General features: G+C 46.7%; 1 protein-coding gene across 6 annotated transcripts in view; it reads left to right on the forward strand.

Moving 5' to 3' along the window:
• CHGB (chromogranin B) overlaps window positions 1-20,400 on the forward strand; it is an 89,484-nt gene that overhangs the window by 62,117 nt on the left and 6,967 nt on the right. For 5 of the 6 annotated variants that reach the window (XM_080999096.1, XM_080999098.1, XM_080999099.1 and 2 more), the window contains 2 exons: window positions 16,297-16,343; window positions 17,360-17,453. In XM_080999096.1, coding sequence (XP_080855222.1) covers window positions 16,297-16,343; window positions 17,360-17,453 — 141 coding nt within the window. Of the gene's footprint in view, window positions 1-7,376; window positions 7,746-16,296; window positions 16,344-17,359; window positions 17,454-20,400 lie in introns of those variants that run through there. The other variant, XM_080999101.1, reaches the window with a different exon arrangement.

Consider the following 20,400-nt stretch of genomic DNA (forward strand, 5'->3'; position numbering starts at 1 on the left):
AAAAAGGAGTGGCTCTTTCTCCCTTCTCGCTCCACTTGCCAATTCCCCATTCCCCCCAGACTCGGTGGTTTAGATCACAGCACCACCTGCGTCCCTACAACACCTGGTAGCAGTCATGGAATACACTGTGTGAAGGTACTTTGGAATATTTCAGGGCTCCATCTCCATAATCTCTCGCTTATGACAAAGGTGAGGAGTGGAAGTAGTAGAAGTTTGAGTGCAACAAGAAGGGAGGGACACTGAAGTATTCCCTGCATTTCTCCCAGTTCTCCCTCTTGCTTCTCCACAGCACGACAGATGCCCCCTTTAGCCCACATCCACATCTTTCCCCGAAAGCAAGACATCCCCCGAAAATAAGACCTACTTCCAGTTTTGTCTCTCACTGTAATATAAGGCATTCCCCCCAAAATAAGGCCTCCCCGATAATAAGGCCTCCCCCAAACATAAGGCCTCCCTGGAATATAAGGTCCCAGAAGCTACTGTAAGGCGTCTAACTCCTCTGGACGGTAGCAGCGGACGCCGCCGCGCAGCTCACTGATTAGCTGCAGCGCAGCCAGAGCTGTTCAGGCAGTGCAGGACAAACTGCCACCTGCTGCTCGCTGTGCCCTGACGGAGTCTGGCTGACTCACAATTAGACAATAAATGTGTACCATATCTTCTTCATGGAAAAATAAGACATCCCCTGAAAATAAGACCTAGCGCATCTTTAGGAGCAAAAATTAATATAAGACACTGTCTTATTTTCGGGGAAACAGGGTAGCTGGCCCTTCCCCAGTTCCTCTCCATCTTTCCACCCTACCACTAGAGGCCTAAAAGTTCCTCCCTCTCTCACACCCACCTTTCTCCCTACCTCCCATCGCTCTCTCCCCCACCCCATTCCTTCATACTTGAATAAGGTTGCACAAAAAGCACTCTGAAAATTGAGATTGCTGACTGAGGATCTTCTTTCCCCCTTCCCATGCACTATGATGGTTTGCTGTTGTTTCCTCTCTCCCCTTTCTTTCTGTATGTGTTTTTCTGTGTAAGTAATGTTTAAAAACTCAGTACCAACCCCCCCCCCAACCCTATATGTAAAACAAGCAAATCCCAATGTACCCGTAATCACCCGGGTTTTTCTGGCCTGTGGCTGACTGTTGAATCCCATGGGGAACATACTTACATTTAGTCAGACTTCTGGTTCATCTCGCTCCGTGTTATCTAAACTGACAGCCTCCCCAGGTTTTCAGACTGGACTATTTCCCTGCCCTACTTGGAGAAGCTGGGGATTGAACCTGGGACATTCTGCATGCAAAGCATATCTTCTGCCACTGAGCCACGGCCCATGCCTGAATTTTAGAATGCAAGGGATTTTCGTGACTGCTTTCTACAGCAGCTGTATCCACCGAGAGGAGCAGCATAGAGAAGCAGCAGCCACAGAAGCCTGGAGTAGAGAAGAGGAGAGGCTCACAAAATGATGCACTCATACATTTTTAGTAAAGCTTTCATCCTTCAGAAAAAGACCCCCTGGTTCCCTGTCGGGCTCCATAGCTCTTTAACAATCCCTTCACATCAAAGGTTTCCACAATTGTTAGGAGATGTGCCTCTTTCCCCAGAATATTTCTGAGCCCTTGTTAAATTCAAGCTGTTATCTGTTGCTGTTTGAATGCACTCTTCTGCTCACTTTCCATGGCAGGTTATGATCAGTTTTCATCTTCTTTTGAAAACAGATACCCTGATCTGTCACTTTCAGAGTTGCAAATGGGGAAAATTTGCATTGATTGATCCCAGAAATGACAACCCCAGATGTGAAGAGGACTCTCTTGATCAGATCAAGCTGCCATCAGGCTACAATAAAAATAATTTTAAAAATGTTTTAAAGCAGGCATAACCCCTTGCAATGTTGTATTTGATGAGAGAAATTTACTGCCTCAGACCTCACTGAGCGGGGTCACATAAGCATAATTACAAGAGAAATGCTACAATTATTGCCTGAAGCAAACCAAGCTCAGTTGAAGACCCATGAGGAAACTGCGGCGTTGCTCAGAGCCCAAACACGTTGAGCATACAATATGGTGATATTGTCCTTAGTTCAGTGACTCTGTGCCATTCCAACCAGGCTTGGGGACCTGGGCAGCAATGGGTCTAGGGCCCAAACCCCCAGATCCTGGGCATGCCTGGACATGGACAACCCCAGAGTTTGGTTTTTTTAAGAATAATTTTTTATTAACCGACCAATCACATCAAATCAAACCAAATTACATAAATTCCAAATTACAGAGCCGAATTTTAAATTTTTGTTGGGGGTACCCATATTTCAAGTTCCGAAGGGATCCAATCAACTTCTTGCTTCTTACTGCTGTTTTAATGTCCACAAATCTAACCTTATGGTGTTCACAGTACTATCCAGTCCTTTCTTATTATTTTTCCACATCTCTTGTTGTTATTTTCATATATTTTTCCTTTCTCTTTGTGACCTCTGATAGTCTCCGCAAGCTGGTTAGAACAGTTTGTAATCCTGCGTGGATATTGTTTTTTTAATCCAGTAGCCATATCCAGACGTTTTCCATATAACATCACTTCCATACATCAAAACAGTCTTAGCGTCATTAATCTTCACCAATCTGCCTCCTTTCTCAAAACCTCTGAGGAGATTCACTAGGAATGCAGTCTGAAAACAAATCCGTTCTTCCTCCCAGCTGTAAATACTTTGGCAAGATGGCGACTCCGAATTAATTGCTGCGCCATTCCCAAAAGCTCTTATTGCTTCTCGGTCTCCATAAAGCATACTTTTGGTTAAAGTTTATCTCCACACAGACCTTAATCATCCTGCTTGGGTCAGTTCAACCGACGGTTCTAATGAAGAGGGGTTCTTGTAAATCACATAGAAGGAAAGTAAAAAAGGTCCCCCCCCATTCAGCCCCGTTGTCAACATACCCCGCCTTTGGTGTATCTTCATCATAAAATATTCCTGTTTCTCCAGCCCGTCGTCTTCTTTCGCAGAGGTCACTTAAATTAGCAGACTTCACTCCCCTTCTTCACTTGAAATATGTGCATTTGCTTCTTTTGTAATTAATTATTCCAAATTGCTGCAACCAGTGCACGATCAGAGACAGCGTCCAGGAGAGCCGATGTCCACATGGGGGCATTCTGCCTAGGGCCCTCACCCCCTTCTTTTGAATTAGGGGGTGATTTATGGGCACAGCAGGCACGGGCAGTGTTCCCCATTTCCTTGGGGCAACAAGGGAGGTTGCCTACTCCCATAACAGCCTCTTAATTACCCCGTGTGGGTCGGAGAGATGGTATTGTCGGCCATCTTCCAATGCACCCCCTAGTGGCCCCCCTGGACAACCCCAGAGTTATGCAGTGCAAGAGGGTTGGTTGTAGTGAAAACAGCTGTCCAGAGACACCTGCTATTCAACAATCCCTGAAACCTAATGGGCATGTCCCCATGATGGAGAAGCCCGCTACACACTTCTAGGACAACCTGAGAGGGCTGTGAACAACCCTGCCATCATGGATGCTTCCTGGCGAGGTTATAACCCCTGTATGTGCCTGGCAACAGGAAGAGGATGTCGTCATTTGCCATCAGGCCCTAGAGGAGGAGGAGGAGAAGTTTGCATTTGATATCCCGCTTTATCACTACCCAAAGGATTCTCAAAGCGACTAATGTTCTCCTTTCCATTCCTCCCCCACAACAAACTCTGTGAGGTGAGTGAGACTGAGAGACTTCAAAGACGTGTGACTAGCCCAAGGTCACCCAGCAGCTGCATGTGGAGGAGCGGAGACGCGAACCCGGTTCACCAGATTACGAGTCTACTGCTCTTAACCACTATACCATACTGGCTCTGTACACAGAGACTGTAGGATCTCCTATCAGGCTGACGGTCCACAGTCCACACCTCATGACCATAGTTTAGTGGTAGAATCCCTACTTCGCAGGCAGAAGGTTCTAGGTTCAATCTCCTCCACCTCCAGATTGGCTTGGGGAAAGCTTCTGTCCGAAACTTTGGAAAGCCACTGCCAGTCAGTGTAGATTATATTGAGCTAAGGGGACCAGTGTGGTCTGACTGAGTATAAGGCAGCTTCCTATGCAAAACTTCTCTTGAACCTGCTGGGGAGCTCCAGAGGATGAATATAGATGCTGGGGAGAAGGTTTGAGCCAGTATGGCTTGGAGGTGCCATGAGAGCATCACTGCTCAGCACTGCAGAAATTGACTTGCCTATGGGAGCATAAGCCCAGGGCTTGTTGTGGGGCGCTATCCATGACCTACGCACCCACCCCCTGACTCCATGCTCAGGGAGTTGGACTATTCAGGGGAGGAGAGGGTAGACATAATTTGGCATTGCTGGCTCCATCCCACAGTGGTATGGCCAGGTGACTGGTGCCTCTTCACCCTTGCCTGAGATTCCATGACACCTGGAGCTGCATGGTCCATTTCTTCCCATCCTATTCCTGTTGTCCTCCTCACCAGACCTGATCAGCAGATCCCCAGAGTCTGTGCCCCACAGACCCCCTTCTCCAGCAGCAACACCACCGCTGGGTGGAGGCAGCTTGGAGGGAGAGGAGCCAAATGTGAACGAGGAGGAGCTGTGGCAGCCCATGTCACCAACTCCAGCACCACTGCAGCAAACAGCCAACTGGGCGCTCATGCTTCAGCCTCCCCACCCCCATGGGTGTGAGAGGGGTACTGCCAAGCCTGTGCACTCCACCTTAGACCCCTTAGCTGATGTAGTGCTGTGTGTTGCCCTCCATGCATCTGGACTGCGATTCTGGCAAGATGGAAGTGCCCGGGAGGGTTTGGGCTGCAGAGCCAACAGATTGGAGTGCTTCTCCCGTGTGTGAGAGACATTGCCCACTGCTGTTGGGGGGGAAAATAGGAGTGTTAGGGCAAGACAGTTCTGACATTCACATCTTGCAAAGGGGTGGGAAATAAGAAATGGGAGACCATTGCAGTGGTTGTCCATATGTTCTCCACTTCCCTTGCTTGTTTGGGGTGCTCTATTCTGGCACCCCCAGTAGTTGAAGTGGAGTTTGATGTTATGGGCAGGCTTCACCCATTGAACCCTGTCAGTGGAAGTCCTGAGATTCTGATGGAAGTTTGGCAGTTTGCTCTTTAATGAAAAGCATGAAAACATGGCACAGACCATGCAATCATTTTGTCTGCTGGATTTGCCATTGACCGGAAGGAAGAGCTGTAAGGGGGCTAGTAGGGTGAGTTGTTAACCCCCTTGGGTTATAATTAATAGAGGGGTGCTTGGTGTAATCACCAGACTGCCAAATAATGAATGGACCTTGTTCTCTTTATTCATTTTATGAAAGTAGATTTTACCGTTAAGTATTTCTTGGCTTTGCTTCATTTACTTACAATGGATGATTTCAGCAACTAATGGACGGGGAATATTTTCAGTCCATAAAAATAATTAGCATCGTTTATAATGGAGAGATTTGTGCAACTACATCGTTTGTGCTGGTCAGAGGAGAACAATAGCCATGTTCCACTGAGATGAGCTAAAATGTAATGGTTCAGAAGCAGGCACTGGGTGCTTCCATGATTGGTTACTCTAAGAACAGAGTGCTTGACTAAATGGGCCTTTGGCTTGATCCAGTAGGGCTCTACTTATGTTCAGGCAGAGAAAAGATTTAGCCTGTGAGCAACTCGGTTACAGGTTCTGGTCACCACCAGACAAGTATCCTCAGCTTTTCTCTCTGCTCTGTCCCAACTCTGCAACTGACCACGCTCCCACTCAACTGTTTCCCTCACTGACAGGGTTGAGGGGTTTGCCTAGGGGGTGGGGGGTGTATCTGCTTTTTTGTCTTGTTTTGGAGTATGTGCAGTTATTTTGCCTGTTTGGGGCAAGGGTCTGAAAAATGCCATATTTTCTTTTCTGAAATAGATATTCTGTGACACTCATGGGAGTTGCATAGATTTCCACATGTACACTTGGGCCAGAAACATTTAGGGACCCCGGTATGGTCTTATATGTGAAACTACTACTAGCAGAAATAGTACTAACAATAAATACATGTAGTGCTATAAATTTCCTAGTCCTGCCTTGCATTAGTAATACCAGCTATAACTACATATTTTGCTTTGCGTGAGCTCAGTAGCTCTGCTGGTTATACGGCTGCCCCCACCTCACATTGAGCACTGTAAAGAGTTCATGGAAAGATGGACTGAGGCATACTGCAAGATCGGTATGTGTGTGGTCTTTCAGAGTTAGGTAGGCAATATAGGCAATCTCTGTTCCCAAGGAGCTGACAGTCTCCAACAGGCAGCTGGAAAGCAACAGAAGGCAGCAGGGAGAAAGGAGGCAAAGGAGTGAAGAATGTGGGCAGATTTCTCTAATCCATAGCGGTGTTTCGAGACAATGGGAAGGAGTGTGGGGTCCATTCATTCTGCTCAGAGAGAATCAAACACCCCCATCCCGGGGAACTCTTTGGATAAATTCTTACGTCAAAGGTTCCCCCCCCCCCCGTCTGGGTTTGTTCCATTTCCCCCAAATCATTACCAGCACTTCAATAAAGAGGATGTTGCTGTGGAACATTTTTCATTTAGCATCTCTCGAGGTGTTGTGAGTTTTTATCGGCTCATTAGATAAATCGGCAGTGGGATGAGACAAGGTGAGGAAACTTAATTGCTGAAATAGGGCTCATTTGACAGGGATGTCTTGCAGGGAGAGAGAGAGAAAAGGCGTGTGTGGGGGCGTGAGTGAATGCAAGCGCATTTGCCTGTGAATGACGCTGGAGGAGGGAATATAAATTATTTTAGAGAGAGGAGCTGGAAATCCCTTAGCATCGAAGCCCTTAAATAAGAACAGTGGCTCTTTTTCCTGCAGGTTCAAGTCAGTTCTGCACTTAGTTACCCCACCACTGCACCCACCTTTTACTGTCACGGAGGGCAGTGGGGACCATGATCTTCTTGCAGGCATCTTGTTGGCTCCGTGTGTATAATATGGGGGGGGGGGATCTCTGTGTCCTGACGCGGGATAGGAGCCTTCAGTTGTCATAATGGGAGGGGTGGAGGTGGGCACGGAAACGATCTTTCTCTGGGGGTGCGGGGCGCTGCAGAGAATCATAAGATAAAACTGCGTTGACAGTGAAAAAAGGATTGAAGATGGAAGTGAGGCTCTCTCTTCTACCCATAGCAGGGTAGGGACATTATCCAAGTGGTCTTCTGGGAAGGAACATAATAAGTTGCCTTCTACTGACTCAGACCATTGCGCCCCACTTGCCTACCCTGACTGGCAGTGGCTCTCCAGGAGCTGGGTTGGACACTGGGGCCTTCTGCATGCCACGCAGATGCTCTACCACCGAGCCGTGGTGTGCTAGGGGGAGCGAAGGGGCGTCGGGGGCGAGAGCGGGCTTGGCAAGCTAATGAGAGGAGTTTTGTCTGGGGGGTGGCTTTGCGCGGTGGCAAGGAAGCCTTGTGGGCGGCTGGCAGCGGTGGAGAGAAAGTCTCGCTGTCTCCGGCAGCTTCTGGAGCAGGATCTTTCTGGCGATCCCAGGGACTCTCCGCCCCGATCCCCCTGGGGGCCACCTCTGACGCAAACCCCTTTCCCCGCCTTGGCTCCGACGCCCCCTCCTCCTCTATATTCCCCACCCTCCCTTAAATAGCGTGGAGCTGCGGCCAGGAGGCGAGCTGGTGGCGAAGCGGCTTCAGCTTTTGCAAGCAAGTCTGTCCGTCCTGCTTGCGTGCCTGCCTCTCGGCCGGCCATGGTACCTTCCGTGGCGCTGCTCAGTCTCCTCGGAGCCGCAGCTCTGGCAGGTGAGTGAGGGCGCGGGGGGCCGCGCGGGTTGGGTCAGCACTGTGGACAGCGGCGCGGGGTCCGATCAGCACTGTGGACAGCGGCGCGGCTCAGATCAGCACCACGGAGAGCGGCGCGGGCGCGGTAGACCGCAGGGAACAGTGGAGGGGAAGGCGGGACAGGGATGCGGAGCCCGCGGTGCTTTCCTAACCCTCTCCCACCTACGGCTGAGTCAATGCCCCATAGCCAAGAACCGGGTGACAGGCACTTCGCCTAGGCACGGGAAAGCCCTCTCTTAGTCTGCCAAGGGATCCATCTCCTGTATCTCGTCAGGCTTCCATTCATCCATCCACATACCCACCCCAATTCAGTTACGCACCTAAAAGAGAGGAACCGTGGCTTGAACGCAGATAGGCTTGAACGCATATAGGGAGTATTCATTCAACAGCTTCCAGCTCCAGTTATGCTCACTTCAGCGCCCTAGAGGGAGAGCCAGTCTGCACTAGCTTCTCTTCAAAGGCAACAGCATCTCACGATGGGAGACCAAGCCAAAAGATGGGCTCCTTGCCCATGTCAGAAGTGCATTGGGTTTCAAGTGTGCATAACCTGAATCAGGGTCCCCGTGACAGCAGGAGGAGAAAAGATCATTAAAAGGGAAAGATATATAAAATATACCTTCTCGGTGTGTGTTTTCTTCTCACACACCCATGTGTGTAAGGGAAGGAGGAGGAAAGGAGTAATATATACATGCTCAGTATTTGTGTGTAGTTACCAAGGGCATGTACCAAATCCACTGTGGGTGAACAAGCACTCCCACATGCTGGTTGTTCATTCAGTTTTTTGCCTAAATGGAACCAGACAGCTCAAATTAAGACTGTTAAAATGCTGAAGACATGTTTCTAGAAACGGGCATTTTATAGATATAAAACTGAAAGGTAAAGTGACAGCCAGCACTTTTCACACATTTGCTATTAGTCCATTTTGTAAAAGTATATATGCCACTTGACTGTAAAAAGACAAAGGAAAGAAACCTCGAAGCAGTTGCTTTGGTTTGCATTTCAATGTCTGGCAAGATCAGAAAGCAAGGATAATTGAAAATTCCATATCAATTTTATCGATTTTAACAACATACTGGATGTTTTAAGAAATCCTTGCTTTAAAACTTGCCTTATTAACATAAGTGCTGTTGGGGTGAACTTGACTTGCCAGTAAAAGAGAACAATTTCATTGTGGAATGAGGCACCCACTGCTGAAGTTTTGTTGTTCTTTCCCTCCACTCTGGCAACTGGATTGAGGGTGTGTGTTGCCTTTTCCTGAGATGAGACACTTACCTGCGAGTGCTTTCCAAGTCTTGGAGCTGTAGGAAGGGTAGGAAAAGCCCATTAATTCTCAAAACGTTTATTTCTGACAAAAGCAATGTGCTGTGTTATACGTGGGCATGTTGGTCTGTAATACTGCTCATGAAGAAAAACCTGAACACTCAACCAGTGGTTTTAAGTGCTATGGACCAGCTGAAGTATACTATTTTAAAAAGTGATAGCTATATATTATTGATTTCTATAAAATCAACTGCAATACCGCACCACCTTGATGGATAATTAAGGCTGCAATCCTGGGTGGATAATTAAGGCTGCAAGTTGCACTGAGACAGTATAGTGCCGTTGTTAGAGACTAGGAACTGGGAGACCAGGACCACCCAGCAATTCCTTCCTTTTACAGCACAGATGGGGAACCATTTTCAGCTTTTCTGGGCAACCTTCTGAGGATCACATGCCTTTAGTGGGCCAAAGGCAAGAAATGGAAGAGGAATGAATGTGAATTTTACTTTTGTAGAGTAGTCTAGTTTCTACATGCACACTCCCACACCACTTCTACCCTCCTTCCAGGCAAGCAAGAAGCATTATCAATGTTCAAGGAAGCATTCCAGAGAGGCAAAAGCAAGGTCAGTGTGGAGAGGCAGGTAGCCTGGGGAGAATCTTGAGGTCCAGATAGAGAGGGCTGCATTTCATCCTCAAGACCAAAGGATCCCCATCCTTGTTTTACTGTGAAACACATTTTGAACGCAAAATATATTAAACCAGTTGAATTATTCTTGGGGGTGGCATACATCCCATCCAGTGTTCAGTGGTGGGTGAAACAAAACTCATTGCCATTTTGTGTATTGTCATCAATGCATGTATTAAGCTCTTAAACCCCTTTGGCAGAAGGTTGTCTAAGACCTTATTGCCCCAGCCAATCTCATGGACAGCTGCCCACATTGTTGGAGATTGTGCTCTCCAGCAGTGATCCATTTGGTGCAATTCAGCCTGTACTGTAATGGACAGGTGCTCCTTTTTGTGCAATATGGCTCTACATCCATCATGTGGTATAATACCTTATCCCAAATGGAACTCCTGTATCTAATTGAAATATTCCTTTGATGCTGTAACATTGCAACAGACAACACAAACTATATTTAATGTTGCTTGCTTAATTTAGTCAGTATTTAGTCAGTATTCATTCAGGGCAGGCAAGTATTGCCTTTGTTTTGAAATAATAATAGTACAATGTGGCTTTATTATCTCAGTAACACTTTACCCATTCCCACTCCCCCCCCCCTTTACTTGTTAATCTGCTGCTCCTGTCCTCCTAGTTTCTTGATATAAAAATCCAAAATTCTAAGAGGGCCACATGTTCACTGCCACTGTTTTCAAGAAAAGGGTCAGTTTTCCCATTCCACCTTTTTTTGAGATGTGATTCTGTCTCAGGGGTAACTTCCCCACCCCAGTCAGCTCATTCTAACAAAATGAATTTCAGCAGGGACAAAGGTAAGGTTTTGCACATAGGCAGAAAGAACCAGCTGCACAAATATAAGATATGGAGCACCTGGATTGCCAATAGTACATGTGAAAAGAATGGTGGTTTTAGTAGACCACAAGCTTAACATGAGTCAACAGTATGATGCAGCAGCAAAGAAGGCTAATGCTGTTCTAGGCAGCATCAACAGAAGTATCATGTCCTGGTCAAGAGAAGTCATAGTCTCACTCTATTCTGCCTTGGTCAGGCCACACTTGGGAGTACTGTGTCAAGTTCTGGGTGTCACAGTTTAAGAAGGATATTGACAAGCTGGAACATGTGCAAAGGAGGGTGACCAAGATGATCAAGGGTCTGGAAACCAAGCCTTATGTGCTGGTCCTGTGGGTTACCCGAGAGACAAGGTCCAAGTCCAGTCCGTGGTCAAAGGTGCAACGTAGAGGCAGTCCATAGTAGCTGAAGCTGGGTGCAGGGCAGGGAGTCGGGTGAAGTCAGGGACAGGCTTGCAAGCAGGGAGCCAGAGCGGGTTAGGAGCTCAGGCAGGAAAGCAGGACAGGGTTCAGGCAGGAACTAGCAACCAACAATGTTGCTCCCACAACTTGGGACTAGGGCTGGCCGGCTTTTATCTGCCCCGAGGCTTAGGGTGGCCCCAATCCTCTGGTGACTCGCCTCTCCTGGCCTGGAGGCGAGCACACCTCCTGCGGGAACTTAGTTCCCTCTTCCTCTCTGCCCTGAGCCTCTGCAGCTCAGGAGAGGCTGGAGGGTTACCGGACCCAGAGGCAACCTCAGCTTCCTCTGACGGGGCTGAGAATGGAGCACCTGCAGGCAATGGGTCCTCCATCACCTCAGGAGCCAGAGCAGACTCAGCTGATGCCTGCACCTGAGGATCCAGCACAGGTGAGGACCCTTCAGGCTCATGCCCAGCCCCGGCTCAGCTGGTTCTAAAGGCGGGGAATCCTGTGGAGGCTGGGATCCCTCAGGTTTAGCATCCAAGTCCGAATCCCAGGCCATCACACCTTATAAGGAACAGTTGAGGGAGCTGGGTGTGTTTAGCCTGGATAAGAGGAGATATGATAGCCATCTTCAAATATCTAAAGGGCTGTCACATGGAGGATGGAGTAAGCTTGTTTTCTCCTGCTCCGGATGCTAGGATCTGAACAAATGGCTTCAAGATACAAGAGAGGAGATTCAGACTCAACATCAGGAATAACTCTGACAGTAAGAGCTGTTTGACAAAGGAGCGGTTTCCCTCGGATGGTTGTGGACTCTCCTTCCTTGGAGGTTTTTAAACAGAGATTGGATAGCCATCTGTCATTGATGCTTTAGCTGAGATTCCTGCATCACTGTGGGTTGGACTAGATGACCCCCCCCCCCAGGGTCCCTTCCAACTGTATGATTCTATGATTCTTCACGTTGACAAATTATTGTTATGTGCAAAAGTATGAAGCATGCATGTCAAACGCACAAATCCTTTTGCTTAAACAAGTTGCGATGTGGGGGGGAGGGAGCCCGTTTTTCTGAACATATGAAGCTGCCATACAGATTCCGACCACTGATGCATCTAGCCAAGTTTTTACTCTGACCGGCTCTCCAGTATATCAGACTGAGTGTCCACCCAGATCACCATTTTGTTTTCAAAATGGGGAGTTCACACAATGGTGATGACTCTCTCTTCCCCACTTCTGAACATGTGGCTCACATAGGAATACTGCCTCTGAAGACTGATTTAGCTCTCATGTTTAATAGTCATTGGCAGACCTCAATTCTTAGCTCTTTTATAAAGCCTTCAAATTTGGTGTCAGTGACTGCATCTTCTGGTACATCATCCCACAAAGCTGTTGTGTGATCTGTGATTAAGGCAGCTATCCTAATCATGTCTACTCAGAAGTAAGTCTCATTGAGTTTAATGGGACTTGCTCTCATATATGTGGGGTTAGGATTACAGGCTAAACACTTAGCCTATCCTAAACCCATGGCCTAGTCACTATGGTTATATTCAGTGGTTTTTTTCTAAAAAAAAATGTTTAGGGGTACTCTCATTTTCCTACTCATATTGAAATACTGCCCCTCAATGAGGCCAAACTTAGATTCACAAAATGTTTAGGGGTATGTGTCCCCCTGCGTTCCCCTAGGAAAAAAAGCACTGGTTATATTCTACCTCAAGGGAACAAGAGGGGGAGAATGCTATTGCCCTCCTGTCCTTCCAGTGTTCCCAGAGGCACCAGCTTGGCCACAATGGAAAACAGGATGTCAGGCTTTATAGGCCTTTTGTACAACCCAGCAGGGCTCTTTCTAAGTTTTTACAGTCAATTAATCTCACGGGGAATCCCAAATTGTAAAATGTTGATAGAAGAGTGGAAGAATTGCTATCTATTTGCTGCCTCTAGACCGCACATTATGATAAAAAGCTATTATCCTTTTCCCTGCCTCAAGTCAGCTGCTTTCCCACCCTAAACTAAAAAGTCCTGAACAATTTTGCTTTTCAAAGGGTCCCCCACCCCTTGGTTGTTTTAGTTACCTTTTTCTGCAGGCAGGTGGTCCTCTGTGGTCCTCTGCCAGCTGGCTGATGGCTGCTTTTGACGTTTAAATTTATGCTAGGCAGAACTGGCGGTGCTGCAACTGGCTTCATTACATTCTCTGTCTCCTTAGGCTAGGGAATAGGGAACATTTTTTCAGTCTGAGGGCCACATTCATTTCTGAGTAACCTTCCAGGGGCCATGTGACAGCAGTGGATGGGGCCAGAGGCAAAAGTAGGCAGAGCAATGAATGAAACTTTTGCTGTAATATACAGTTACTGATTCACACTTGCAGTTATGAAAGAGTTAACCTGAGCCCAGAGCTCAGGTTGCAGGTGGGTGTGGCTTAGCAAGCACTTAGCAGCCACTACTCCCCTCCCTTTCTCAGTCTTTGTCTTCATGCTTCCTGGAACAAGTGAAGAAGGAACCCTGTGCAGGGAAAGTGCCCACACCATCCTAAATCCAGAGCTGATCCAGCAATATCTGGACATATTCCTTTTCCCCAGTGTATACTCAAGGGATTAGCTGAAGTATACAGTTAATTATAGCTGAAAGGGTGCATGCTGGTGCAGAGCTGTGCATGTTTTGGTCCAGACCATGAGTCCTTAGATTCAAAAACCCAGAAAAAGTCTCCCTGTGTCTCCTTTCGGCTGCTGCTAGATGTAATAATTTAAGGTATGCAAAAATCTATCAAAGAGTAGTTGCATCTGTCATTAGTATAATGTGGTGATGGATGTCGGACATCTTGGGGGTTAAACTAATTATCCTCAATGAAAAATGCTGCAGAAATTGTATGCGGGCTTAAGTGCTAAAGGGTTATTTCACTGTTTTATTCAGTGAACTTCCATTCTGCTCTGGCGTAGCTGCTACTGCCTTCATTAGGTATTGAAGATCATATATCCCCATCACAGCATTATTGTTTAATAAGCACACTTGGTTTTGAGGAGTTTGGAACTTTGGAATTATGCAAACAGGCAGTAAATTCACTTTTCATTTCCTGAATGAAAGTGCGTTTGGGGCCCTGGTGGCACCAAAGCTCAATCTTGGCTAGCTCACTTTGAATTATGGCATCTAATATGTTGAGCCTATTCTGCACCGATGGGTGGCTGTTGCTGTTTTTGCAGTAGTGTACTGTTGGATGGATTGCTGCACACTCGAGTTATTCATTCATTATTAAAAACTGCTTCAGCAAAAACAGTTTGCTTCCAATGGTGCAGCAACAGGGCCCTGCACTCTTCTGGATTTGGACTGGCTTGCGCTGCAGAATAAGTCAGGTGCAGTCATGGAAGTGAGCGGGGTCAGGGAATATTGTGAGTCAGATGATGGGGCATTTTCACAGAGACAGAAAACGTGATCTAGCTGACTCATGGGGGCAGGGAAATGCCTATTCCCACTGCCAGCACACGACTCGCTCTCGTGAATATATTTGTTTTATTACTGCCATAACTCACGCACCAAGCAAGCATTTAAAAAATGATATCGCTGCTTAACGTTTATGCTTCCGTAACTTTTTATTATCATTTGAATCTAGGGAATGTAAAAAACAAACCAAAAACCCACTCACTTTGAGCAAGCAATATCCAAGAGCTAAACAAGTAATAGCTTTTAACGATGATGAAAGATCATGGGATTAAATTCATATTTCACATTGGATATAAATCTGTCCAGAAAGGGGCTTGGGAAGAGGCTGTAAACCATTTTCCCACCCATGTACAGCAACAGAACTTTACAAGGGGGCGTGGGAATCAAAATACCTAGAGAATGAAACAGAATGAGTAGCAATCATAGGAAACCAGTATGTGGAAGGATTTCATTCATTTGAAGTTTGTCTGGGCTTCTTTGCAGATTCCTCTTCAAAAGCACTCAGAAGCAGCAGGCACAACAGAGGTCTGCTGTTCTAAATCTGCAAAGAACTTGCAAACTGTAAAGCAGGGATAACCAATATGGTTCACCACCTGGGAATCTGAATGAAGCGTTAAACCAGGGAAGTATTGCAAGCAACAAGACCCTGCATTTGAAAGTGACCTGTTCAGCATTCCTGTTATGTGCTCCAGTGGTTGACATTATATAAACTATTCAGGGTACCAGGAAAGACTGGAAAATTGTGTTCTTAGTGAAGAAGGAAGGCTGTAATATGCAAAGCACATAGTTAGGATTCCAGGAGTCAAGCATCACACAATATACCATTTTAATTCTGGTGCAAAGGTTGGAATAATAATAATAATAATAATAATAATAATAATAATAATAATAATATATTTATACCCTGCCTATCTGGCTGAGTTTCTCCAGCCACTCTGGGCGGCTTCCAGAATCTGCGAGTAAAACAAAGTCAATGGGTTATGGTGCTGGAGGAGACTCTTGAGAGTCCCATGGACTGCAAGAAGATCAAACCTATCCATTCTGAAGGAAATCAGCCCTGAGTGCTCACTGGAAGGACAGATCCTGAAGCTGAGGCTTCAATACTTTGGCCACCTCATGAGATGAGAAGACTCCCTGGAAAAGACCCTGATGTTGGGGAAAATTGAGGGCACAAGGAGAAGGGGACGACAGAGGATGAGATGGTTGGACAGTGTTCTCGAAGCTACTAACATGAGTTTGACCAATCTGCGGGAGGCAGTGGAAGACAGGAGTGCCTGGCGTGCTCTGGTCCATGGGGTCACGAAGAGTCGGACACGACTAAATGACTAAACAATAAATTTTGGGGCTCATGCAGACTTGCCCTGCCCCCACTACTTTCCCTTGGAAAAACCCAATCTTAAAACGCTGAATCAGAGCAAACACCAATTGGGGTTTCTCCAGATTGAAGTTTGCTCCAATTTATTGGTAAAGAGTGGGTTTTCCAGGGGAAAGAGGTGGGGCAAGGGCAAAACTTCTTGAAGCCATGCCTAGGAAGCATGGGACAAGCAGAAAACTGCCTAAACCCATGCTTTCTAGGTGCAGGACAACTGCAAGTGTAGGATCCACTGAAATCAATGGGTCAAGTTACTCATGCCTTAAATCCCATTGATTTCAATGGGAACTAAGTGCAACCAATTTAGTCTGTTCTGCTTATGGGTGCCATTATTTAGAAGGTTTGGCAACCGCTTTCTAAGGGAAGACATATTTGCTAGTCTGGAGACAAACGTCTTGGAATGCAGCAATTGTCTGTTGAAACCAAACCAATTTTTGCTGCAGTTTATAATGTTGGCTTGTTTTCACCTGTTACAATCTGCCATTGGGGTTCCCATGTTTCTGACATTGGAAATGCTTTTATTCAAAGGTGTTCATTCAGCACCGGTGGAAAAAGATGATCATGTTGAGGAAATGGTGAGTAGGAAAACTCTTTATTACGCTAAAATATAAGTGAATTAAATTGCCCATCACGGATAATTAAAGCTCCTTGCATGCAGTAAGAAATGCTCTTTACTAAACAAGGCTGGGGTGAAGAATCTCTTTCTGTTTCCTTTGAGAGGAATCCGAGACTCATATGTTGACATATGTCTGGTAGCACCTCATCTATATTGCCTTCTTCTCCGATCCAACTCCAGAGGCCTATTTCAGATAGATGTCTTTCCACTTTAAGAACCTAAGAGTATTAAACACTAGGTGGAGGAGTGGGTAAGAATGTGTCACGCAAATGTTGTCTTCTATCCCGAAAATGCCTCTGGCCCACAATAATGTCTGGCAGTGTTCCATCTGGAATGAAGGAAAAGCTTTGGCTTAATCGTTCTTTAATGCTATGCCAAGCAGATCATCCAATTACATCTGATTCGGGGGGGGGGTGCATTGTATGGTACAGGCTGCCCGCCTGAGCACACTTACTTTTGAGTATGCCTATTGGAGCTCAGTGAGATTTTACTTTGAGTAAATATTCATAGAAGTGCATGGGTCAACAATTCCCTCTGCGTTAGAAGACAAAAGATTAATGGCATTAAATACCACTTCAAATGACTGTTTGCTTTCAAATTAGTGTAATGGGCTGTGCACAGAGTACATCAATCTTGTACCCACTACGTTCAAAGGAAACATCCATTCTCACTCTGGAATATTTGGATCTCCTCTTCCTTTATGGTGACAAATGAATATGCTTGTTGTTGAGTTGGGTGTTTGTGTATAGAGCATTCTCTCTCAAAAAAACCCCAACAACCCTGGAAATTAGGCTTCTGCTGTGCTTTATTTTTTTGACTGATGTGTATTAATTCACTTTTGTATTTTTTAAAAACAAACACTTGTGTTCTGATCCTATTCTGACTCTCTTGAAGGTCTCAGTTGGAGTAGAGTATTTTATAAAAACAAATAAAGAAACAAAACACATTGACCTTCCTTTCCTGTTTTTACTCTAGGTGACACGGTGCATTGTAGAAGTCCTTTTGAACGGTTTGTCGAAAGCTAATGTTCCACCTATCAATCCACTGTGCAAAGAGCTTCTGAAGAAAAGTAAGTGCTCAGGGCCTAAGGGAATCCGACCTAGCTCATCTTGCTCCGTTTTTACACTAAGAAAATAATATGGTAGATGATGCAATTTCACAAGCAAAGCTGTCATGACTGTCCAAGAACCCATTCATATCAAAGTGGCCCTTAATCAAGTGTGGCAAACTTGCTGTGTGTATGGGAAACTCAAGGAGGATTACGCTTTCGGAAGATTTAAGACAGGAGACAGCAAACTAAGGTCCACGGGCTGGATCAGGCCCAATTGCCCTCTGGATCCGGCCTGCAAATAGTTCTACAATCACCGCTTGGAGCAGCGTGATCGCCATTTTTTTCCTTTTTTGGGGGGGCGCTTTTTTGCAATTTCCCCTCTCCCTCCCTCACCGTGCCGGTGCCTCCTCCCTCCCTCCTACTGGCTTCTTCCCATCCTGCAGAGGAAGGGGACTGGGCTTTGATAGGAAGCCTCGCCACCCGCCGCCCACCTCTCCCCATGGCTGCGCTGTGGGCTGGGGCTTGGCGTGCCTGCTGGCCCCATGCCACCCGCCCAGGAAAGCTGGCCCGAAAAGGAGAGGCGCTGCCACTGCTGCCAGCTCCCAACCGCAGGCAGAGCGGTGGAGGAGGTAGGCAGGGGGAGGGAAGGGGCCGGGGAAGAGAGGGGGAGAGAGAGAAGCCCTCTCTGCCACACGCGCAGTCTGGCCTGCCAATAGGTCTGGGGGACGGTGAACCGGCCCCCTCCCAAAAAAGTTTGCTGACCGCTGATTTAAGAGCTTTAACCATCTTACCACACACATCAGTGTAGTGAGATTATGGTCAACAGGTTGATTCGATTCCTGTCTTTGCAGTGTATAAATGTTGGCAGGTGTGTGTCTTGAGAGACAATGGAGTGCTGCTATGGGGGTGAAGTTAAACCAGTTGAGAATCACAGCGCCTGCTGCGGCTGCAGAAACCAGTAGCTCGTAACTGCTGCCACCCACTTTTGATAAAGTTGATAAGTTGCCCCCCACTTTTGGCTCCACTGATGTGGTCCAGAGGAAAGCAGAGCAATACATTTGGTACAGTGGTACCTCGGGTTAAGAACTTAATTCGTTCTGGAGGTCCGTTCTTAACCTGAAACTGTTCTTAACCTGAGGTACCACTTTAGCCAATGGGGCCTCCTGCTGCTGCTGCACGATTTCTTTTCTCATCCTGAAGCAAAGTTCTTAACCCGAGGTGCTATTTCTGGGTTAGCAGAGTCTGTAACCTGAAGCGTCTGTAACCTGAAGTGTCTGTAACCCGAGTACCACTGTACTAGCTTGGCTGCAAGAGTTGCCAGAAAGAGGCATAGAAGGTGCCATCTAACCACCTTAAGGACTCCGCTCTTGATTTGTTTAGGGTTTATACCTTAGCCCAGGGATCAGCAAACTTTTTCAGCAGGGGGCCGGTCCACTGTCCCTCAGACCTTGTGGGGAGCCAGACTATTTTTTTGGGGGGGGGGGAATGAACCAATTCCTATGCCCCACAAATAACCCAGAGATGCATTTTAAATAAAAGCACACATTCTACTCATGTAAAAACATGCTGATTCCCGGACTGTTCCCGGGCTGGATTTAGAAGGCGATTGGGCCGGATCTGGCCCACAGGCCTTAGTTTGCCTATCCCTGCCTTAGCCTTTTCTTCTCCTGAAGATGTCACACAAGGCAGCAGGTAAGCAATACATAAGTATGACTTTATGTATTATATGTTTATTCCACCTATCTTCCAAGTAGCTCAAGGCAGCATTCTTCCTTTCCATTTTTGTTCTCACAACAACCTTATGAGGTGTGTGAGGCTGACTCAAGGCCCTGCATAGAAAGCTTACAAACCAGAGAAAAAGCATCTACTCCCAGTTTCCTCCTGAATGGCAAGCATTTCATGTGTTTGTTTGTGTTTGTTTTGGCATCGACATGTTCTCTGAGAAGCAACTGACCATGTGTATCAGCCTGTGAGAGTAGCCTATATGTTTCAGATTAAATATTTGAATCGGTCCACTGTAAATACAGAATCAGTAACTGACTGATGTTCTGGATTTATTAATTTATGGGCTGCAGGAACAGGATCCTAGATAGGTCATCAGAAGTGCCCCTGTACCTAAGACACCCCAAGCTTGCAAATGTACACCTGCGGTTAATTTTGAGAGGCCCATCAGTGGCCTGACAAATGAGTCAGAGGGCAAAAGCAAAAGTGAGCGAAGAACTAGAGTAGAACAGAACTAAGACTCTTTTCAGTGCATCTGTGGCCATAACATTTCATGTTTTGTTTTCAATAGCCTTTTCCATGAGGAGGATTATTTAAGTCACAGATGGGGAATATTGAGGAGAGGCAATGGATAACCAGATGAGAGGGGAAGTGGCTGGCTGATGGGAGAAATGAACAGGAGCATTCCACAAGGCAACATTTTATTGGTGGTCCTACTTGTTCCCTTGTAATTATATTATAATTACTGAAACAGTGGGCAGTGAAAAGTCTCCCACATTAAGGCTGCATGCACACTGAACATTTAAAGCAAATGACTTCCCCCAAACAATCTCTGTTAAGGGTGCTGGGAATTATAGCACTGTGAGGGGTAAACTACAGTTCCCAAGATTATGCCGGGGGTGTCACATGCTTTAAATGTGTAGTATATATTCAACCAGGGACGTGGGTGGCGCTGTGGGTTAAACCACAGAGCCTAGGACTTGCTGATCAGAAGTTCGGCGGTTCGAATCCCCGCGACGGGGTGAGCTCCCGTTGCTCAGTCCCTGCTCCTGCCAACCTAGCAGTTCGAAAGCACGTCAAAGTGCAAGTAGATAAATAGGTACCGCTCCAGCGGGAAGGTAAACGGCGTTTCCGTGCGCTGCTCTGGTTCGCCAGAAGCGGCTTAGTCATGCTGGCCACATGACCCGGAAGCTGTACGCTGGCTCCCTCGGCCAATAAAGCGAGATGAGCGCTGCAACCCCAG

The sequence above is a fragment of the Podarcis pityusensis genome (assembly GCF_964106645.2).
Source record: "Podarcis pityusensis genome assembly, chromosome: 3".
Taxonomy (NCBI): domain Eukaryota; kingdom Metazoa; phylum Chordata; class Lepidosauria; order Squamata; family Lacertidae; genus Podarcis; species Podarcis pityusensis.